At 39.1% G+C, this 23,824-nt stretch overlaps 1 protein-coding gene and 1 long non-coding RNA gene across 26 annotated transcripts in view; both read left to right on the plus strand.

Moving 5' to 3' along the window:
* LOC146397887 (uncharacterized) overlaps window positions 1–23,824 on the plus strand; it is a 419,652-nt gene that overhangs the window by 240,459 nt on the left and 155,369 nt on the right. The gene's annotated exons all lie outside the window — the stretch shown is intronic.
* Window positions 1–23,824, plus strand: part of TTC3 (tetratricopeptide repeat domain 3) — a 126,340-nt gene that overhangs the window by 70,277 nt on the left and 32,239 nt on the right. For all 25 annotated transcript variants that reach the window (XM_084992065.1, XM_084992079.1, XM_021070969.2 and 22 more), the window contains 12 exons: window positions 14–115; window positions 1,550–1,642; window positions 2,271–2,335; window positions 3,359–3,495; window positions 5,020–5,346; window positions 7,963–8,214; window positions 11,102–11,148; window positions 12,075–12,131; window positions 13,381–13,451; window positions 15,510–15,674; window positions 19,819–20,863; window positions 21,747–21,812. In XM_084992065.1, coding sequence (XP_084848191.1) covers window positions 14–115; window positions 1,550–1,642; window positions 2,271–2,335; window positions 3,359–3,495; window positions 5,020–5,346; window positions 7,963–8,214; window positions 11,102–11,148; window positions 12,075–12,131; window positions 13,381–13,451; window positions 15,510–15,674; window positions 19,819–20,863; window positions 21,747–21,812 — 2,427 coding nt within the window. The remainder of the gene's footprint in view (window positions 1–13; window positions 116–1,549; window positions 1,643–2,270; window positions 2,336–3,358; window positions 3,496–5,019; window positions 5,347–7,962; window positions 8,215–11,101; window positions 11,149–12,074; window positions 12,132–13,380; window positions 13,452–15,509; window positions 15,675–19,818; window positions 20,864–21,746; window positions 21,813–23,824) is intronic.

Raw genomic sequence — 23,824 nt, forward strand, 5'->3', positions numbered from 1 at the left:
TTTAACCCCCCAGGGTTTTATACGAATCAGCTGTTGCCAGTTCTGTAAAATAGAATTTCACATGAACTGTTGGAAGAAGTTAAAAACAACAACCTTTAATGATAAAATTGACAAGGTAAAGCTAACAAGATTGTTTGGATTTTCTAGTATGCTTATTGCATGTGATTTTTTTTTTTAACCTGAGAATCTTCAGGGATAGTCGTAAGAGACTGTGACCTCCTCCCTGTGCATGAAAAATAATTAGTATTCACTTAAAAATTTAATGGTAAGGTAGAAAATCACTTTTTGCTTTTATTTTTATACAAGTGTGAAGCCAGTACCCATAGAGGCTTTTAGGAAATTGTTGGACTACCTTTTACATTGGGAATGTTAAGATCGAAAATAACAATTTAAGGAGTTCCCTGGTAGCTCAGTGGGTTAAGGATCTGGTATTGTCACTGCTGTGGTATGGGTTTGATCCCTGGCCCAGGAACTTCTGCATGCCATGGGTGCAGCCAAAAAAAAAAAAAAAAGAATTTTAAATGTCTGATTTTATTGTTATGATGTATATTGGGGCTTCGGATTTTTTATTTTCTAATAAAATTTGATGACATAATTTGAACTAGAAAATCAAATTTTGTCCTGCCACTTCTCCCTGGGGTTTCCCTTAATTAGCGAGGTAATGGTGTTTATTACCATTATACTTTGAGAGAAGTCATAATTTTATAATCTTACTTGTATTCATAGAATTAGTTTCTGATCCATATAAGCTATGGACTTAAAAAAAAACCAAAAAAACCCCCAAACCATTTACTGTACTGCTTAGCCACGTGTAAACCCCTGTCCTTATTGAGGACAAAAAATAAGGTGGTTGTGTTAGGTGTATGTTACCACTAGGAATTAAGTTTAGTAGAAGTAAATTCTCACATTTCACACATTCATGTAGTTAATGTACATGAATTGATCAAATAACTGTTGCCATGGAGTCGCTTCCTCTCTGTCTCTGTCTTCTTCCTTTAATTGAGATTCTCTAGCTATAGGTGCACTTCGTGATCTTAATCATTCCCATGGATTGAAATACCCTCTGTTAATTAGCTTTCACCAGGATCTATTGAAAATGTAGCCCAGATATCTCATAACCTTCAATAAGAAAGATTCATTTCTTGCTTATGTTACTTGTCCTGAAGTTTCGCAGTTGTTGTTCGGGGTCGGGTTGTAGCAGCTCTAGTCTGTGTTGTGTTGTTTCTGACTTGAGGTTGAGGAGTGACTAGAACATGTTCTCGTGGCAGAGGGGAAAGGAGAAGTAGACTCCATTCCGAGTTGCGTCAGCTCACCCTACGGGAGCTGAGCGAGTCCTACGGTCAGTCCATCTACAGCTGGAAGTACCTTCCTCCTTCAGGGAGGCGCCGGAAGTCAGAAGGCAGTGAACTGGGGCTTCGCAGTGCCTCCCTGAAGGGAGGTTTTCCGTCATATTTTGACTGTTCTGATGTAAGGTGGTATATACGTGTATAGCTTTCTGCAGAGAGAGATGTAGCCTCCTTTTTTTAAAATTATTATTATTATTAAATAGGATTTTCTACAAGGAATTTGTCTTACTCCTGACTGTGAAGGAATCATTTCAAAGATTATCATCTTCAGCAGTGGTGGTCAAGTTAAATGTGAAGTAAGTACCTAACAAAGGGGAACTCTTACTGACTTGATACCCAAAGTGCTTATGCCTTAAACAATACGATTTAAGTGGAAGTTGTACGATTTGGATCATGTGTTTTCCAGGAGACATACAAGAAGTTATAGGAAATAATAGGATGTGAGAATACTTCTTTGCAGTGAGGGATTCTCATATTCTTTTATCTCCTAAAGGGAAAGGATGCTTTTCTACATCTTACTCTTTGATAACCTTGCTTTTTTATTCCCCAGTAAAATTTTTGGGTACTGGTGAGGTGAGGGCCTAACGGAGGGAGAAGAGTGTCTTGAGGGGTTATTTTCAGCTTCACTGCGTGAGAGTTGTAGCAGTGGATTATTGTGATGACGTGTGTAGTTTATTTTATCTTCTGCGTACTCTTAATTTTTTTTTTTAACTTCTTAAAGCGTGTCTATTTTTCTTGTTCCTCCTTTCAGTAAATTGTTTATGCTAAAGTTCTCTGGGCTTTTCTTTGGGTCAGAACATCATCACTGTTCTCTATCAAATTGAACATTGACTGTATGCTTCTGAAATGCTCGTTACTTGTGGTTTTGTGCTTTATGTCATGGGAGCATGAAACAAATTTTGGATGTCTTTGTTTTATTTAAAGTTTGAACACAAGGTCATTAAAGAAAAGGTTCCTCCAAGACCTATTCTGAAACAGAAATGTTCTAGGTAAGATTTTTTTTAATAATCAATCACCTTAATAATGTCTGTTAGAATATAATTCTGTTAAATGCAGATTTCTAAATTATGTAGTTTTTAAAATTGGCTCTGCACACAAATTCAAATAAGTATTTTTAAGTGAATTTGATGGATTTTATAACTCAAGAGTACTAGCCTAGAATGGTTATTACATGCTAAAAAATTTACAAGTAAAATTATGACATTTGAACTATGACATGACGTATTTAATAAATTTGACGTTTGGATGAAAATTACATACTTATCTCAGTTGTTTAAACTTTAATTCCAAAAGCATCTTTCCTTTTACTCTTTTCAGCAAACATTGTGAATCAGTGACTAGTTCTCACTCCTAAATATTCAATGATCTGTCAGAATTATTCACTTCTTTGTATCTTATTGTTCAGATCAAATAACTCCAATCCTTTTTTCTTTTCTTTTTGGTTCTGCTTCTTGTTTTCCATTTTAAGAAGTTATTTTTTTCATCATTGGTGACTAAGAAAAATCAAAAGAAAAGATGGAACAGTTATTTGTTGAAGAGAATTCATTGTGATCACATCTCCAAATTTTAATGTTGTGGGCCATTATCGGGTTGTGAAAATTAGATTCTCCCGTGGGATTTTTCTTTGAAATGAGTTGTTCGCATGTATTGTCTTACTGAGTGATTTTTACTATTCCTGTTTACCTGAGCAGTAATTTACATACATGGAAATTACATCTGTGCGATCTATACATGCCACCCTCAATCAGAAGTCACTCAATCATTGAAGTTCTTGTTTTCATGAAACAAGGGTTCTTGTTTTGACTGAATTGACCACATGTTAAAATTTTTGATAATGTTCCAAAGTTTCAGGCCAAGTTCTTAACTAAAAAAGGGAACTTCTAATTTATATGAAGAATAGTTTCTACAATAGGCAAAGGGACATAGTTAACTGAGTTTATAACAAAGGTGAATTATCAGTTAACTGAGTTTATAACAAAGGTGAATTATCACTAATTGTAAGTATTTATCAGCCTAGAGAAGCTAAGGCTGAAAGAAGACAAAAAAATGAAGCGCAAGATCCAAAAAAAGGAAGCAAAAAAGTTAGCACAAGAGAGGATGGAAGAGGACCTAAGGGAAAGCAATCCACCCAAAACTGAGGAGCAGAAAGGTATGCCTGGGAGTCAGGGCGTGAGAACACTCTGTTCTTGCTTCAAAGTACAGTGATAAATGTTCATCTTATGTTAATTTCTACTGAATTGAAATTTAGATTTTAGTTAGTATTTTGATATTATCACCATCTCCTGATTACCCTGAGCTGGGGAGGTGTCTGGTGTGAGGGACACTGGATTTGGAAGCTGCACACAGGGATTGAAAACGGCACCTCACCGCTGACTCAGGGCGAACCCTGTGTCAGTTTCCTTATCTCCAAAGGGAAAGCGAGAATAATACCTGAAATGCAGGTTACATGTCTGACAGCAGTCTGTAGACTCGACTCTACAGATTTAACTTTGAAGCATTGAACTGTAGATTATCTGAGATATGCCAAGTTCAAATAAAGAAGCAGTTCCTAAAAGGTGCCAGAGAGATTTCCTAGTCCAGTCTTATGTTGTCTGCTCATCTTGTCACCCCTCCCTGATCCACATGAGAGCTGTCTTGGTAATTTTACTGTTGCTGGGAACTTACTTACTTGCAGGCTTTGGAGGTTATTTGAGTTTTTAAATTGAAGTGTAATTAGTTTCAGGTGTTCAGTGTAATGATTTGATGTTTGTATGTATTGCAAAATGATAACTACAGTACATCCAGTTGACATCTGTCACCATACATAGTTACAGAATTTTTTTCCTGAGCACTTTCAAGACCCACATGCAAATACACAAGACAGAATTGTGAACTATAGTCACCATGCAGTACATTGCATTCCCAGGATGACTTCCAGTTTTAAGTTAAAGTGCATTATCTCACTTTCCACTATGATTGCTGTTCCCCAAAATGAAATATTTCCAGAGTCTTTATTTTTCACTTACTATTTCATTAATGCTTCACATATTAGTCAAAGTTATCTTTCCTACCAAAAAGTTTTCAGTGAACATTTGTGTATTTTTTGTATTTTATTAGTATTTTGTTTTATATTAGCGTCAAGAGGCTAAATGGCCATTTTTAGGGGAAGATGAGCTTCTGAGATACTTTCCAACTTGGGATCAGCAAGTCCACAGGTCTCCAATTTAGGATCCAGCAATAAGATGAATATCAGTAACAAAAACTACCAAATATTAATTGAATTCATACCTGAGGAAATGATCCTTTCGACTCCAGAAAGAAAAAAAAGAAACATAACCCTTTGCATTTATACCTGAATATAAGGTTTGGGTAGTTGATGGGGTTCAGTTAGGATTGTTGAGGAAAGCACCTTATTTTGGAGGAACTAAGTTTTTAGATGTTAACCTTTGTTGTACAAGGGAAGAAAAAAAGGGCACCTGATATGTTTGATTTCATGTGAACCGTCACACCTTTTCATAGGTGTTGTTCAATGTTTTATTTATTTCCTCATTTAAAATGTTCGGGTTTATTTACGTCAACATGAAGACTACATTTGGGTCATGTTTTATATTGTTTATATGATGTTACATTAATTTTTGAGCGTATGTTTTTGCAAGGTCGTCTTTTTTCACTGACCACTGTTCTTTATCCTTAGAAACCATAGGCAGTGTTCAGAGTTGCCAGTTCCTTGATGACAGAATCCTGCAGTGCATAAAACAGTATGCTGACAAAATTAAGTCTGGTATACTCAATACTTCCAAGCTTCTCAAAGAGTTGCTTTCCTGGAAGGTTTTAACCACAGAAGACTACACAACCTGCTTTTCTAGCAGAAATTTTCTGAATGAAGCAGTGGACTATGTTATACGCCATTTGATTCAAGAAAAGAACAGAGTAAAGACAAGGGTTTTTCTGCATGTTTTGAGTGAGCTTAAAGAAGTGGAGCCAAAATTAGCCGCCTGGATCCAGAAGCTTAATAGCTTTGGTACGTCATTAAATTCTAAAGATGTGGTTTAGTAGGAAGGATAAATGTGGGTCTCTGAAGGCTTTTTCATTTTCCTGGATTTATTTATGCTTTTTTAAATGTAGGACTATAGATTTATATGGTTAAAAATACTATTTCCCACCAACTTAAAAATTTTAGGTTACTTTATGAATGGGTTACAGCATACTTTTTCAAAAGTTGTAATAATCACAGGAAAGTTGAGTCAATAAGAAAATCCAGAGAGTTCCCTGGTGGTCTAGTAGTTAGGATTCGGTGCTTTTGTCATTGCATGCCTCAGCCAAAAACTATATATATCCAGTCCCACTAAACTGTTTGTAAGTGTGTAAACTATGTGAATACTAGGCACAACTGTGGGTGAATAGCTCCTCCTGGAGTCAGCTGCTGTGGAGTGCCCCCTGGGATTGTGCCGTTCAATAGTCAGATTCCTTAGTGAAATATTTAGAGGGCAGAGTGGATGGAACTAATTGCTTGGGATACCTAAGGCAAATCTGTATCTACAGATTAAGGGACAAATACCCAGGGATTGACTCCGTTACTCTGTCCTGATTTTCCTAATTTGGTTGGGGAAGAACCCTCCAGGCAGGCTCTGTGACCAGCACCACGAAGGGTCTGCGGAGGACAGCTGCAGAGAGAGATGCCGGCTGATACTGGAGGGGTGATCTCTTTGGGTACCTGCCAGGGCCTTGTTTGTGTTGGTGACCAGTCTGGCAACTGCCTAATGCAGTAGGTGATCCATTTAGCAGCCATTGGGCAAAAGGCTGGCCGGAGCCTCAGCAGGGCGGGCTCTCTCAGCAGCGGTCCATAGGGAGAGCCTACCCAGCCTGCCTGAGTGTTTAAACACGGAGCTGATAGAATTCCAGGGTTTTGGAGGAGATGTTCATAAATTTCTGTCAGCAGGGACAGTCAGGTGGCAGCAAACTTGATATAGTTGACAGCTTCAGTGATTGCTGCTTGGAGCAACAGCAGATCTCCATGGGTTTCTGGCCTCAGAATTACTCTTGAGTGATGATGGCATTAGTGTCTATGACAATCAGATAAGTAAATTACAAAGTAATTTCTTTACTCTGCTATAGAAGAGATTAGTGGAGTTCTTCTGTAGCTCAACAGGATCTGCATGTCACTCCAGAGCCAGGACACAGGTTCAATCCCTGGCCTGGCACAGTGGGTTAAAGGATCTGGTGTTGCTACAGCTGTGGCATAGGGTGCAGCTGCAGTTCGAATCTGATCCCTGACCTTGAAACTCCACTATGCCAAGGGGTGGCGGGAAAAAAAAAAGAGGTTAGTTTAAACACAGCAAGAAGGGCGGGTTCACATTTCAGTACTAGATATGCTCTGCTGCCTTCCCTTCAGCGAGCGCAGGCTTCACTGTGAGCCTTTGATGGAGAAGCAAATTTGGGGTTTATTTTCTGGTGATTCCTCTAAACCTTGTATAAGTATTTTCTGTGGTCCCTGATTCTGGTGTTTAAATATATTAAATTTTCATGTAACATGACCTGCAAAGCTGTTTCCTCCGGAAGAAACAGCCATCCAGAGTAATTTTAACTTGGCCGTCTCTGCTTCCTACGCTGACTGACGACCTGTGGTCCCAGTCATGTTAGAGGCGTTTGGGGGAGAGAGCAGAGCCACCCTTTGCCTTTTGGAGGCTGTTAGGAAGTAGGAGTGGGTTCTCCATCCTCTCAGGAGTAGCATGTGAGGATGCAGCCGCCTCTTTTTCTGTGTGGAGAAGGGGGAGTAAAAGCGGAAGCAGTGACTGCCTTGATTCTTGTGAGAAGCCGTGATGTTTGCAGGGTTGAGGTGCAGTTCTTGGAGGTACGGGGGAGGATTTTACCCATTTTCCGCTTTAAAGGTATTTTGGAAACTCAGTATATATATTATGTCTTGTTATTATGGACTATACATAGAAAAGCATTGTAGTCTTTCTAGCTTGTACTAATTGGAATCAAAATATTACAAATTAGTGAAAAAGTTATCATATTTTAAAGGAGAGTAATGCTTTAGAAAGGGCCTTTTAAAGAGATTTAATTCCTTTTATCTCGTAAGTCTAATAAAAACAACTATACTAATAGAAGCCTTTGGCCCACCTCATTCAACTAATAGATAAAAACTACTATAATTAGGAGTTCCCATCGTGGCTCAGTGGTTAATGAATCCGACTAGGAACCATGAGGTTGCAGGTTCGGTCCCTGGCCCTGCTCATTGGGTTAAGGATCCTGTGTTGTGAGCTGTGGTGTAGGTTGCAGATGCGGCTTGGATCCCACTTTGCTGTGGCTGTGGCCCAGGCTGGTGGCTATGGCTCTGATTTGACCCCTAGCCTGGGAACCTCCATATGCCACAGGAGCGGCCCAGGAAATGGCAAAAGGACCAAAAAAAAAAAAAAAAAAAAAAAAAAACCAACTATAATTAGCATAATAATGTGAAATGGTATTTCTAAAGTGTGTAATAGCTTGAATAACTTTGTTCTCAAGTATTTAAATGTTTTCACTGAAAATGTAAGCAAATTATAATAGAACCAGTTTCAGAAATATGAAACAGAATGTGATTTTTTATAGCAAATAATTTTTCCCTTCTTCGGACTTGATTTTTGTTTTATTATAGGCTTAGATGCCACTGGACCTTTTTTTTCTCGTTATGGGGCCTCTCTGAAGGAGCTTGATTTCAGCATCATGACTTTTCTCTGGAATGAGAAATATGGTCATAAGCTAGGTTCTATAGAAGGAAAGAAGCTTGATTATTTCTATGAGCCAACGTCCTTGAAGGAAGCCCGATGTTTAATATGGCTGCTGGAAGAGCACAGAGACAAGTTCCCAGCACTGCACAATGCCTTGGACGAATTCTTTGATATAATGGGTATGTGGACTGAGTTTCAGTTTATATCTAATCTCAGGAGAAGATCCGTGAAGGATCTAGCTTAAAAACTTAGCAAAGAAAATAGTGAAATTTATGATGGTACAGCGGGATTATTTGGGGAAGTTAGCATTCAGAATGGTGACTTTTTTTTTTTTATTGTCATAAAACGTTTTTACTCTCCGAAGCGAAGTGTTGTAGAGATACGCACATGGGTCCATTACACAGACTACACATGATTCAGTTTTCATGACAGGCATTTTGACAGTGTCATGGCAAAGACTGCATGTTAAAGGGATGGAATTTATTAGGAAGTGGTTTGCTTTGTAGCATTCAAGAAAACATTGGCCTGCAGAGGTAGGTGATGTTTGCAGAACCTATAGCAGAGAGCGTACCTGTTGTAGTGGGGAGAACCTAGAACAGGGAGGCAGGAAAAGTGGGCTATGGTCCAGCTTCTTCCCTAACTCAAAATTCTTTGAAAACCTTCTGACTGCTGTTTCAAGGCCCTGTGCTAGGTGTTTACAAGGAATTCAGAAATACGTACATTAGTCCCTGCCCTCGAGGACCTTGTGTTCTAGAAAAGGGAATAAGATGAATATACAGATATACTGTGATATGGGAGTAAGCGCAATAAGAGAAGCTCAGAAGAAGTGCTGAGGGTCCTCCTGGGGGAAGAGGAGAGCCTTGGTGCAGGGGTTGAGTCCCAGCCTGGCTGTAAACGTCCAGGTGGAATTGGACAGGGTGGAGGGGAATGGGGGAGCTGTTTGGATAACAGCCTGGAGTCCATTTTGGCAGAATAGGGTAACTGGTGGTTAATTCCTTAGCTTCTCTTGGTTATTGGTTTCTTCTTCATGAAAATGAGTGGATTTGGAACCAGTGATGTGTGTGATTCCGTTTAGCTCAAAATTCTAATATTCTTAGATTCTAAATTATATTTCTCATCTTTGGTACTGTATGTATATCTTAGGGTAATGCCTGCCCCCTGTCCTCACTTTTTTCCTCAGCACCAGAAATCTGCTTTGTATGTTGTCAGGAGTCAAGACCTTCAAATTTCATATTGTTTGTTTTATAGGTACATGAAAAGATCTGACTTTGTACAAAAATGTTAACATGTTACAAAGTTCAAATGCAGTATAAGGAACAGAAAAGCTTACTTTTGTTTTGGTTCTTAGGAGAGAGTGCTCTCAGATACAGACAGCTTTATTTTTCCAGGACACTGCTTCATGACTGGAAGTGACATGCTTCTTGATAGACTGAATTTATTGCCATCAGTTTCCTGCTGCTGGTAATAAAATGCTTTTCTGGGACTGAGCTTTCAAAACTCAGTGCATGTTTGGATCACGCAAGACAGCTAAAAGGACACAGTCCCCTGTCGTTGTGCATTTCCCCTGATTCTTGTGTTCTAGACCTAAAATACGCAGTCCATCCAGCTGTGACTGTTTCTCTGCTTTTAGTCATAGATATGGAAGCCACCAACCACATGACTAGCCAGCACATTTTCAAGCCAATACCTCTGCCTCTCATCTTCATCCCAGACATTTTCAGCTTTATCTCCTTTCATTTAAAGAAATGATTGTATTTCTTAGAACTTTTCAAAATCCGCTGATCTCCTAAGTAAGGATACTCAACAATATTACCCATGCCCTGATAATCGGGAGACCGGGATTCTCTCCTGGACTCTGCGTGCATATTTCCCTGTTGGAGTTTCTGTGTAGACGGCCACGAAGCCCTTTAGGAGCAGTGTGGCTTAACCCACTTGTAACTCCAGAAACCTGCTTTCCTAAATTTATCTCAGATAATGATGCTGTGTATACTGCTTTTAAGCAGGGGACTCTGGAATTGGTCTTGACTTTTCCCTTTCCCCGTTACCACATATCTAGTTTGTTGCCAATTCAAATAAGCTTTATTCTTTTTTTTAATGATTTTTATTTTTTCCATTATAGTTGGTTTACAGTGTCATCAGTTTTCTACTGTACGGCCGGGTGACCCAGTCACACATACATGTATCCATTCTTTTTCTCACATTATCCTCCATCCTAAGTGACGAGATATAGTTCCCTGACCTATATGCAGCAGGACAAATAAGCTTTGTTCTTGATCTGTCCTTCCCTGTCCATCTCCACTTCCCTAGGCCAGGATCTTAATAAGCTTTCCGTGATCGCAGCAGCCCCCAAACTGGTTTCCATGCCTCTGACCCTCCCACTCCCAACTCTTTCGTTTATATTGCTGCTGTTGACTCTTCTAGAACATCTGTCTGGTCCTGTTGACTGTTGTTTTTTGACACACGCCTGCTTAGTTTTGCCTACAGATTGAATTCACATTGTCTGTCCCGGCTCATTATCACTCTGCCCAGCTGCCCTCCGAATACAAGCCCCACTTCTTACTGTGCCCAAACTTGCTTTGTGCTTTCTGCCTCCTGCTATTGCTCATATCCTACTCCTTTGCTTGTTCAAGTCCCCTCTTCCCCAAGCTTCCCCTGACCCCTTCTTGAGCGGCTCCTCTTGAAGCTTTGTTTTCACTGTAGTAACTGTGGCATTTAGCACACCGGGATGCAGGTGTTTGCCTCTGTGTAGTTTGCAGAACATGAGTTTATCGATGGCAGGGACTTTTCTATACATTTCTGTATTCCCAGCACCTAGCATAGAGTTTGGTGCCTCGAAAGCGCTCAAATATGCTGAATTGCACTGAAATTCTGTGGTTCTTTGTAGTTGGTTTTCCACTGAGTTAGCCATTTTGCTCTTGGTTTCTGAACTAACCTGGGTCGGAGCCAAATAAAAAGTAAAATAGTGGATGTTAGTAGTATCTGGGGTGGTTTTCTTAAGTCTTTTGTGTATCGTATGGCAATATAAATGTTTTGTTTCCTCATGAAACCATCTGTATCTTCCTACAGACAGCCGCTGCACTGTGTTAAGGAAACAGGACAGCGGTGACGTGCCAGTAAGTTACTTGATCACTTTCAGTGTCACATTCTAATTTGTGTCAGCCACAGATTAGAAAGGAGGACCAGGCCAGTGTTGACTTACACCACGGCAGGCGCACCAAGACCAAGTCCGGAGGACTTCGGATGTCACATACTGTTTCACTAGAAAGTTCATGCCAGTCTTCCTCTTGGGATTGGAGCGACAACCAGCAGACTCTGAAGCTTAGATTAGACAATGTCCGTGCAGTTTCGCAGCTAATAAATGTTAATCGTAGAAACAGGAAAGGAGTTCTTGTGTCATCTCCTGAAATAAAAATGAAATGTTATCTGTAGTGATTAAAATTATAATGTTTTGCTTTTCCAATTGAGTTTCAGTTAAAATCCAGATTTCTCTTCTTTACTAGTTTGTGGTAGTGTTCAAACAGAAGAAATGCTTTTGTTTACTGATTTTTACAATCAAGTCATCTACATTTGAAATTTCGTCTCAATTCACTTTACTAGACATTGCCTGGCTAAATAAGGAACAGCTAACATCGCCCGTAGGAAGTTAAATACTTCTTCTAAATTCACTGTGCTCTAGTGTCTGGCCAAGTGCAGAATGTCTAGTTTGGCTTAGTAAAAGGAAAATCATTAAAATATGATAAGCATATAACTGAAATTACTTTATTAGTCTGATAAATTACTTGAAATCACAATAAACCTTGCTGAAAATGAGTTTAAGATGTTGGAATAATTTAATTTTAATTATAACATTAGGCACCATTTTTTATTTTCTATTATAGGTTAAAACACTAGGGCTAACACACTATAGTGTTATTTTTGTTAAACATTTTATGTGATTAAACTTAGCACTAGTCTATAAAAATCACTATGGCATCTTTATAATAAATGGCAGCTTTATAATGTTGTTATTTGAGTCTTCAGTAATTTTTTTCTGTTTCAGTTTAATTCTACCAAGATAAAAAACAAAGGCAAGAAAAAGAAGCCAAAAGATTCAAAGGTATGGAGTATTTTCTGTATTGATTCTCATCTAAAATAATTAAATATATAAATAAGAATTAACCAATTCTTGGGATATTCTGAAGCATTTTGTAGAGAAAGACTAGGTTTTTAGTCTAAAGGTGTTTTGACCATCTTCTACATTTTGAGGAAGTTTAAGGTTCATATTGCATATAAGTAATTTTTCAAAAGGACTCTTTATGGTCCTTTTTATTTTCTAGGTATTTTCTAGTGAAATCATTGTCATAATATAGAACTTTGTGTGGCTGGTCATGGAGCAGCATGGCCAGGGCTGCTTTGGGATCAGGCAGACCCGGGTTCTTGTCTTGGTTCTACTAATTATTATTTTTATTATCTCATCTTAGTTCTACTAATTATTTTTTTTAACCTCTTGGGCAAGTTATTTGACTTCCCTGTGCCCTAGTGACATCATCTGTATGACAAGACACATCCCTATGATTAATCACTAATAATTATCTAAACTACTCAAAGATGATAAATACTAATCATCATGACAGCCTCAGAATTGATAGGATCTCTTCTTTCATCTCACCTAAGGCTCTGCTTCAGGCCCATAGATAAGTAGGACATTATTTTTAAGTCATACAGGGGCTCTCATGTATTTGGCAGAATCAGATAGAGGGCAGGGGTTGAGAAGGTGAACAAATATTAAGGGAGAATGAAAACAGCTTGTAAGTTCCAGTAACACTGTTCTTGTCATTGTTGAGTATGTATCTTTAGTTTATCTAAAATGAGAGTTTGGAGTTCCCACTGTGGCTCAGTGGTTAACAAATCCGAGTAGTATCCATGAGGACTCAGGTTTGATCCCTGGCCTTGCTCAGTGCGTTAAGGATCTGCCATTCCTGTGAGCTCTGGTGTAGGCTGCAGATGTGGTTCGGATCCTGTGTTGTTGTGGCCGTGGCATAGGCCAGCAGCTACAGCTACGATTCAACCCCTAGCCCACGAACTTCCACATACCGCAGACATGGCCCTAAAAATACAAAAAAATAAATAAAATGGGAGTTTACACTGAGTGATAGTTTAAAAAATTTTAGATCATTGAAAGCTACCTAAATGTAAACATTCATTTGGGCCTATTTATGACTGTTGAAATTTTTATTACTGTATGTTCCTGTTCACAAGAAAACTTAGGTAAGTCATATGTATTGACAGTTTGCATGTGTATTTATTTAAGCATTCATTGGTTTTAAAATGGAAAATCATTGTCATTTTTCTGTCTTTTAAACCAGCCTATGTTAGTTGGGTCTGGAACAAGCTCAGTAACACCAAATAATGAGACCATCACTTCAGGTGAAGATATGTAAGTACAGTTTAAAATGTTTTGCTTTATTTTAACTCAAGTGTTTAAACTTAAAAAGTGTGCTTTAAACTTGTGTTTTATTTCCCCTAACTCCTCTGTCCAGAGTTGTACACCTACTCTGACAGCCTTTGTGACCATCGTGGTTGAATTTATAGCGTGGCTCATCACTGTTAAGAATTCACATAAACTGCGTTGAAATCACAGGGCTGACGACATTCATTTGATAAGTTCGATAACCTACTACATGCAAGATACTATGGGAAAATCCTAGAAAGTATTTTTTATTTATTTATTTATTTTTTGTCTTTTTTTTTTTTTTTTTTTTTTTTGCTATTTCTTTGGGCCGCTCCCGCGGCATATGGAGGTTCCCAGGCTAGGGGTTGAATCGGAGCTGTAGCCACCGGCCTAACGCCAGAGCCACAGCAACGCGGGATCCGAGCCGTGTCTGCAACCTACACCACAGCTCACAGCAACGCCGGATCGTTAACCCACTGAGCAAGGGCAGGGACCGAACCCGCAACCTCATGGTTCCTAGTCGGATTCGTTAACCACTGCGCCACGACGGGAACTCCTAGAAAGTATTTTTTAAAATGTTTAATGAAGAGAGTGTCCTGTTGATAATTACTAGGAAGACGTTTTGAAGGCTACGTATGATGTTATGGTTTACTCTTAGATGTTATTGATAGCCAGTGGTAACTGGTTGTTGAAACTGAGTTTTCAAGAGATAAATAGACATAAAAAAAGTGAAACTACTGTTTACAAGAAGATCCTGCTGAATAGCATTGAGAACTATGTCTAGATACTCATGTTGCAACAGAAGAAAGGGTGGGGGAAAAAATGTAATTGTAATGTATACATGTAAGGATAACCTGACCCCCTTGCTGTACAGTGGGAAAAAAAAAAAAAGTAAACAAAAAAAAAAAAAAAAAGGGAAACTACTGAATAGCAGTGACCTTCTTATATCATACTCCTTTATGGACCAAAAACTCACAAAAAATTTTCCCCCACATTTCTTAAATGAGTTGTAATAACAGTTGTTTGGAACATTTTCATGGATTCTTTAAATGGAAGAATTGTTTTAAATTAAAATAATAATAGCCTAGGAGTTCCTGTCATGGTGCAGCCGAAGCAAATCTAACTAGGAACCATGAAGTTTCGGGTTCCATCCCTGGCCTCGCTCAGTGGGATAAGGATCTAGCATTGTTGTGAGCTGGATCCCTTGTTGCTGTGGCATAGACAGGCAGCTGTAGCTTCAGTTTGACCCCTAGCCTGGTAACCTCCATATGCAGCGGGTGTGGCCCTAAAAAGTAAAATAAATAAGTAAATAAATAAATAGTTAAAATTAAAAATCGTTGCAATTCTCATTTGAATAATAAAAATGAAAATAAAAAAATAATAGCCTATACTTTGATAATACTTACTCTCCAGGCATTATTCTATGAGCTTTGCATGTATAAACTCATTTAATCCTCCTGCCTTTCTGGGAGATCAGTGCTATTAATATGTCCATTCTGTAGACGAGGAAACTCAGGCACAGTGCAGTTGAGTGTTGTGCTCAAGGACTCAAAGCCTCTCCATAGCAGAGCCAGAATTTAAACCCACAGCAATCTGGTTCAGAGCCCACACTCAAACTACTGCAACTTCTCAGAGTGCTAGAATCTTACATTCTTTAAAAATGTCTTTTTATACCTTTTACCAGTCTTAATCTCACTTTAAATTGATAGCAGTTATGGTAAAATCTGTCATTTTTCTCTTAAGTTACAGTTCATGCAGCATTGATTTTTTTTCTTCTTCTTCTTCTTCTTTTTTTTTTTTAACCAGAAGTTTAAAAAAATTTGCCCTTGATAGCAAGAGTAATTAAAAGTGCTTACTCAGTATTCAGGTATATATATATCTCTTGAGTGTACTTGTGGAAAGGCAAGTTTTCTGCATTAAATTCTCTGGTAGCGTTTTTTGCATCCTAAAGCTGAGTAATACATTATTGTATTTTTCTCCATTTAAATGTTATTCTGGGTGTCCTAAAAGTTTATTATTCACATTTTTTTTTCTTTTTATTAGCAAACGCAATTCAAATTCTGCAGGCCCATTTGTAGTGCCTGACCACCTTCGCCAAGATGTGGAAGAGTTCGAAGCTCTGTATGAACAGCACAGTAATGAATATGTTGTCCGGAATAAGAAGCTGTGGGACATTAACCCAAAACAAAAGTGTTCAACTCTTTATGAGTAAGTCGTTTAACGTTACAACAACTGTTATTTTATACTGAGGCTGCCAGTCAGAGTCTTAAATTGTTCCATCTGTGTCCCTTATGTTTATTAAAGAATCTTAATTGGCTCCTAATGATTATTGGTTTTGGCAGTTTAAGCTGCTAATGTGGATACCTCCTCCTTCGCAGAGTATGTTCTACTGCCTGGGTATGTTCTGATAGGATGATAAACAGAGTTTCCAGGTGGTGGATTATTTGATCTCATTGTCCATATGTTGATGATGCAGTTGTTTGGTGTCTCGTAAGCCCAGGGGCAGGTAACATAGCTTGGTGAAATGTTCCCCTTCTACTGGGAAAAGGATCCAAGATCTCATTATTAGTTCTTTTGAGATAATCATTTAGCTGGTATGATAGTTCAGGCATCAGGAATCTGTATTGTATTGAAAACTTGACTTCCTGATGTTGATCAAATAAAAGAGAAACATACTTTCCTTTTTAAGTAACTTTGGGCTGAAATACTTTTGGATTGCGCCACCCAAAGCACCACGAGGGAACTTCCTATACTTCACTTTTAAAAAGAAACACAAGGAGTTCCCATTGTGGGAACAAACCCAGCTAGCATAGGTGAGGTTGAGGGTTTGATCCCTGGCCTCGCTCATTAGGTTAAGGATCTGGCATTGCCGTAAGCAGTGGTGCAGGTCGCAGACGTGACTTGGATCTGGTGTTGCTGTGGTACTAGGTTGACATCTACAGCTCGGATCTTACCCCTAGCCTGGGAGTTTCCATATGCCATAATTGCGACCCTTAAAAAAAAAGCAACAAAAAAAAGAAAAAATAAAAGAAACACGGTAAGATAACATCTCGCAACTGTTAGAATGGTTTTTCTCAAAAAGACCAGAAAGGATGTGGAGAGAAGGGAGCCCTTGCGTGCCGTTGGTGGGAAGGTAAATTGTAGACTACTGTGGAGAACAATACGGAGTTCCCTGGAAGTTGAACACATGTCCATGGCAACCACTAGCGTCTCCAGTAGAATAAACTTTATCATTATTGTTGTTTCTCTTGTCAAGCACAGTGTGCCCAGTCTTTGCCTGTGGTTCTAAAGTTGCAAGAACACTGTCCTTATTAGAGGCTGAGATTTTGGAGGGGGATAAAAGAGGAGAAGACTTTTGTCACTTGACTGAAGTTGAAATGATCGTGTCAACCTTCCCACCTCACTTGCATTTAGCATCTTAGCTCTTTGGAGTTCCCTTGTGGCCTAGCAGGCTACAAATGTGGTGTGTTGTCACTGCAGCAGCTTGGGTTGCTGCTCTGCCTCGGGTTCGATTCCTGGCCAGGGAACTTCCGTATGCCTCGGCCAAAAAAAAAAAAAAAAAATGAAAAGCTTTAGCCTCTTTCATATCTACTAAACAGCCACTCCCGCACCACTGTTCAGTGTGTTGATAAATGGATTCTAAGCCCTGTAAAACACCGGGTTATGAAGAAATAAGATTTGTGTTATTTTGGGCCCCATGTTTGTCTCACAGAGACCGTTTTACAAGGTTAGAAAAGTATATAAGTAGAATTAAAGTTCACTTTGTGTTGCATTTCAAGTAACAATTAGTATAAAAATTTTATTCCTCATGTGCTTATGACTCCCATTTCTCTTTGGGCTTAGTGACCTTTTTGAATTAAATTGTGTTGTTTGAATTTATGAAAAATTCATTGCTATTTAGCCAGTGGAAAAAACATGGAGGCTCTGTTTCTTTGAAAAAACTTTTATGATTATAAAAGTAATGCAAATTATTATGGAAATTTTTAAAACAAAAAAATTTAAAGGAAAAACTAAAAATTATGAGTAATTTCTGTCTCTCAGATATCACTACAGCTACCTTTTGGTGTGTATTTTTTCAGGCTTTTTTTTTCTTCCTCAGGCTTTTAAAACTTGTAAATATATAAAATATATTTTTAAAAATCTATAAACTGTGATTTTTTTTCTATGCACTCATCATTGTCATTTGCCCTTGTCACATAAAAATGCATGGTGGGCATTTTTTTGTATCCTTAACTGCTCTTTAAGAATCTGCCTTTTTTTTTTTTTTTTTTTTTAATTTTTTTTCCCCTCGCTGTACAGCATGGAGACCAAGTTACACTTACATGTGTACTTTTTTTTTTTTCCACCCTTTGTTCTGTTGCAATATAAGTATCTAGACATAGTTCTCAATGCTACTCAGCAAGATCTCCTTGTAAATCTATTCCAAGTTGTATCCAATAACCCCAAGCTCCCGATCCCTCCCACTCCCTCCGTCTCCCCCTGGGCGGCCACAAGTCTATTCTCCAAGTCCATGATTGTCTTTTCTGTGGAAAGGTTCATCGGTGCTGCATATTAGATTCCAGTTATAAGTGATGTCATATGGTATTTGTCTTTCTGACTTATTTCACTCAGTATGAGAGTCTCTAATTCCATCCATGTTGCTGTAAAATGGCATTGTCATTCTTTTTTATGGCTGAGTAGTAAGGAATCTGCTTTGTATTAGTCACTTAGTAATCATCACCAGATCTGCCTCATCAGTTATGTTGCTAGCTATTGAAAAACTCATTGCTCAGTTTCTGATAAGGATTTCCTTTCCTGTGGTCTCTGTTCTTTAATTATTACATTTTGTTTTGTGTTTTTGCCTTTTGAGGGCCACATCTGCAACCTGCACCACAGCTCACGGCAATGGCAGATCCTTAACCCACTGAACGAGGCCAGGGATCAAACCTGGCCCCACAGATGCTAGTTGGGTTCGTTAACCGCTGAGCCACAACAAGAACTCCTTTAATTATTCCGTTCTGGATAAGTATTTCAATCCAGGTAGAAAAGCTTTATTTTTCAGTGATTCTGTCCAGTATGCATCATGAAGAGCAAAATGTAAATACACATAGACCATTAATGAATTATTCTGCTCTTGCTTGATAGCAGCTCAGCACCAACTAGAAAGGTCTCTCTCAGAATAGATGGTGGGGCCAGTGTTACTTTTACCCGTCAGCCAAAATCCTCAACAAGGGTTATTGTTCCTGAGACTACAGTGATTTCTTTTTGCCTCACCCTCCCACAGCCCTTTCTGCCTTTAGAAATTTTCATTAAAGATGAAATCTTGGAGTTCCCATCATGGCTAAGTGGTAATGAACCCAACTAATATCCATGAGGATTCGGGTTCGATCCCTGCCTCACTCATTGGCTTCAGGATCTGGCGTTGCCATGAGCCATGGTGTAGGTGGCAGACGCGCGCTCGGATCTGGTGTTGCTATGGCTGTGGTATAGGCTGGTGGCTGTAGCTCCAATTCGACCCCTAGCCTGGGAACCTCCATATGCCATGGTTGTGGCCCTAAAAAGAAAAAAAAAAAAAGAGAGAGAGAGAGAGAGAGAGACTGATATCTTTGAAGTATTTAGACCAGCAGTGCAAAGAGAAGTGGCCTTTGGTCTTTATGTTTCAGTGTGGTGGTTGCTTTGAATAGGGGTTAATCACTTGTAGTTGTCCTGTGCATTTCTCTGCAGCAGCATCTGCACATAAGGTGGTTTTCTTTTGCTTCAAAGAAGTATCGTTTTTACCGTCCTCCTAAATAAGTTATCTTTTTGGTCAGCATTAAACACAGCGCCCAGATGGAGGCAGGTTAGGGGATTGGCCCCTATCTGTGGATCCTGCACTGTGTTGGTTTATTGATCAGACCCAACTGATTTCAGTATTTCTGAATCACTGCATATTTCTAAGCAGAAAAATGTTAATAGATTTACTATATACAAATTCCAATAGGGTTTTTTTGAGATTTGATATCCCACTTCTCATGTGATATTCTTGTTATTGATAGCCTTGTTATTTTTTCTCAAAAAAGTTTTCTTGCTCTTCATTGCTTTTTAAATAAGATTGAATAATTATTTAATTGAAACTTACAATTTTTAAATCTCCTTTTTTTTTCCCTAAAAAATTTTTAAAAGACTATTTCCTGAGGGGCAAACAGAATTTTATTTATAGTGTCATAGAGTGCAGTTAACCTTTCCCAGATTTAATATGAGTGTAATTTGTTGGGGAGGTGTTGAGATCAGTTAGGAATGAAGTATTTTGCTTTGGGAAAATTTTGGGGAAATACTTTTTTCAAATAATCAAGAGCGTCCTTATAACTTATGCAAATGTGAATTTTTTCTCAAGTTATTTCTCCCAGTTGTTGGAGGAACATGGCCCCTTGGACATGAGTAACAAGATGTTTTCCGAAGAATATGAATTCTTCCCAGAAGAGACTCGACAGATACTAGAAAAAGCAGGAGGTTTGAAATCTTTTCTCCTGGGATGTCCTCGTTTTGTTGTGATTGACAACTGTATTGCACTGAAGAAAGTTGCATTACGGCTCAAGAAAAAGAGAAAGAAGAAAAACATTAAGACAAAAGTCGAAGAAATTTCAAAAACAGGAGAGTACTTACGAGTTAAACTACCGCTGAATCCAGCTGCTAGGGAATTTAAACCAGATGTAAAATCCAAACCCGTATCTGATTTATCTTCAGCACCAGCTTCTGAGGATCTGAAGCCCCAACCTACTTGTACTAATTCTGCCCAACCAGCTTGTGAAGCTGTGAAGCCAAAACCAATTTCCGATAATTCTTCCAGATCAGTTTCTGAGGATGCGAAGCCCAAAGGGGTCTCTTCTGATCCCCCCAAACCAGTCTCTGAGGAGGCAGGTCACAAGCAAGTCTCCAACTGTCCCAAACCAATTCTTGAGGATGTGAAACCAACCTATTGGCCTCAGCCGCATTTGGTCACAGGATACTGTACGTATCTTCCCTTTCGGGGATTTGACATTACCCAGACGCCACCTGCGTTTATAAACGTGTTACCGACCATGCCCCAGTATAGCATTTACACACCTCTGGCCACCGTTTCTTCTGAATATCAGCTGCAAAGATCAATACCAGTGGTGCCATCTTTTGTAGCCAGCGACATAACAGACGTGCGTTTTGAGGGTCACCATTTCATTGCCGAGAACGCCCCTGGTCCCCAGATTGTCCCTGAAACACAGATCCTTCAGGACTCTTCGGAAATACCAGTAAAGCCACAGTGCCTCACAGATGGGGCTGATACAGCCCCCAGTGAGTCTAACAGAAACGATGGTCACTGTGGAAATTCTGCCAAGTGGGAGGAAAATCCAGAAAATACTGATGAAGTAACAGATACTCCACGTACACAAATGGTTGCCATACAGGTAAGACTGAAAAAGAAAAAAGTCTTCTTAATACTGAAGTTAAATTTTCCTCTTCATTTTTCATTGCCATTATATCTACTGAAATTGTTTAAAATGATGGAGTTTGTGAACCCTTTTGTAGAGTGTGACAGATCATTTCAGAAGGAATTTGGGGGTTTTAAGTAATAATTCTTCTTCCTGTCCAAGTTTTGCACTAGTTGAAAAATTTAAGAGAGTGGAATCAGCAGATGGAGCCAAAACATCACCTTAATAATTAATAAAAGTGTGGTGGAAGGTGTGGCTGTTTCTGTAGCGAGAGCATGTCCTAACAGTGAGGCCCGTGACATTCTGGCTTCCCCGCCTGGTTACAGCAGCCCTGGGCTAGGAGGCCCCCCCACTCAGGTGCCTGCCCTGAAGACAGACCGCTTGGAGAAGGAAGGGAGTGTGCGTTCTGCATGGGCAGCTGCCGAGAGGAAGGAAGAGGGGGCAGTGAGGGCTACACACAGCAGGGGAGGAGTGAGGAGTTAAAAGAGACAGTCAGGCGGAGAGACAGGAGGGATTTGAGTTAAAGTTCCTTCTAACAAGCGTGAAAGTAGCTTAAGGTTTCTCTGTGGTTAGCTTCAGCAGACACGGGTTCCTTAAACCCCCACTGGATTATTCTCCTACTCATTAAGTTTTTTGTTTTCTGGTAGGCTTTGAAAAAACATGTGAAGAGAAATGAGTCAAAATCATTTTCTTTTTAATAATTTGAATGTCTGTAGAAAGCATCTAAACTGGCGAAAAAAAAAAAACCTTGAAAAAAAATTATGGGCATGTTTGAAAATGTTATTATGTAACGTAATGGATTTATTTCACTAGTGCAATTGAGATAGATTGAATTTAAAGTGTTTGTTTTTCCCCAAAGGTGTCTTGGAATATAACACATCAAGAAGTCAATACTGAGCCATATAATCCTTTTGAGGCACAACAGGTTAGTCAAAATTGTATTAAACCGTTTAAAGGTTTAAATTCATTAATTTAACTAGATGGGAATAACAAATTTAGAGCTATTTTGGAGCCAGTTATTCATACAAAACATTCTTATAGAATAAGCTTTAGAAACTTAACAGGAAATTGTTGCTTTTGTTATTGAAATTTGGGAAGGGGAGGCAGAGGAAAAGATAAGTTTTTAATCTGGCTTATTTATTTTGAAGTATAATGTTTTTGTGGTTTTAACTGGTAATATGATCCAAACTGATTTATCAATAAGAGCTTGTTCACATGAATAATAAGGAAGTGTGAAGACCTTCACCGCTTTAAGAATGATTCGCTGAGAAAATCTGTGAATAAAACTCGTAGTGTATCTTAAGGGAAAAGTTGTTTAATCAGCTCCGTAGTTGCTGAAAAGATATTAGATAAAATTCAGGGTTTTTTTCCTTGACTAAAACTCATAGTAAAATGAGAATAGTTGAGTACTTTTCAATATGTGTATTATATCTTTCTCTCTTAAGCAAAACGCCATCATCTTGCTTCAAAGTTATATATCATCCTAGTGTTTATTATCCTGGAGATAATAGCTGACAAAATTAGGTAAGAGAAAACAAGATTTTAAAGGTGGAGATATGAGTATCATTATTTATAGAGGGTAGGACTGTCCCTGGAAAATCCAAAATGATAACTGAAAACCTAATGACAAAATGTTAGAGAATTCAGAAAAATGTTTGAATAAAATATTTTTCCATATATTAAGAACCCATTGCAAAGTATATTAAAAGATTCCATTTTCAGTAGAAACAGAAAGGTGAAACACGTGGAGAGTTCCCACTGTGACATAGTGGGATCTGGGGTGTCTTGGGAGCACTGGGACTCAGATTCAGTCCTCAGCCTCACAGTGGGTTAAGGATCTGATGTTGCCACAGCTGAGGCTTAGTTCACAGCTTGAATCTGATCCCTGGCCCCGGAACTGCATGTGCATTGGGGCCGCCAAAAAAGAAAAAGATAAAATATGTAAATTTCTTTACAAAAAAAAAAAAAAAAAAGGAGTTCCCGTCGTGGCTCTGGTTAATGAATCCGACTAGGAACCATGAGGTTGCGGGTTTGATCCCTGCCCCTTGCTCAGTGGGTTAACTATCCGGCGTTGCCATGAGCTGTGGTGTAGGTTGCAGACTCGGCTTGGATCCCGAGTTGCTGTGGTTCTGGTGTAGGCCGGCAGCTACAGCTCCGATTGGACCCCTAGCCTGGGAACCTCTATATGCCGTGGGAGCGGCCCAAGAAATAGCAAAAAGACAAAAAAAAAAAAAAAAAAAAAAGACAAAATATGTAAATTTGTCAAAGAAAACTTTAAAATGCTACTTTGAGTACTATTGTGGCTCAGTGGAAATGAATCTGATTAGTATCCATGAGGACACAGGTTTGATCCCTGGCCTCCCTCAGTGGGCTAAGGATCCGTCGTTGCTGTGAGCTGTGATGTAGGTCACAGACACGACTGGAATCTCTCATTGCTCCCGCTGTGGTGTAGTCCGGTAGCTGTAGCTCCAATCTGACCCCTAGCCTGAGAACTTCCATGTGCCTCGGGTGAGGCCCTAAAAAGTCAAAAAAAACAAGATTAAGTAAATGAGAAAGTGTTCACTGTACTTGACCAGGAAGACCCTATTATTAAAGAGATTAACACAATCTCAGTACAAACAGAATGCATTAGTTATCTGTCGCTGCAGAACAAGTTAGCTCGCAATTTCTGTGAGTCAGGAGTGGAGGAGCAGTTTGGCTCGATGCTTCTGGGTATCTCTTAACCTTAGTTCAGTCATCTGCAGGAGTCACTGGGACCAAAGGTTCTGCTTCCAGCAGGGCCCACTCCTGTGCCTGGCAATACGGTGATGGCTGTTGGTAGGAGGCTTCATTCAGTTGCTTGCCCGGCCTCCTGGGGCCTGGCTTTCCCCAGAGCAGGTGATCCGAGGCAGAGTAGTAGTGGCTTTCTTGACTTACTTGAGGAAGTAGCAATGTGTC

Source organism: Sus scrofa, chromosome 13, assembly GCF_054392235.1.
Source record: "Sus scrofa isolate SSC_HxYL_T2T_F1_AM1 chromosome 13, Sscrofa_HxYL_maternal_Yorkshire_Landrace_v2.0, whole genome shotgun sequence".
In the NCBI taxonomy this organism is placed as follows: Eukaryota; Metazoa; Chordata; class Mammalia; order Artiodactyla; family Suidae; genus Sus; species Sus scrofa.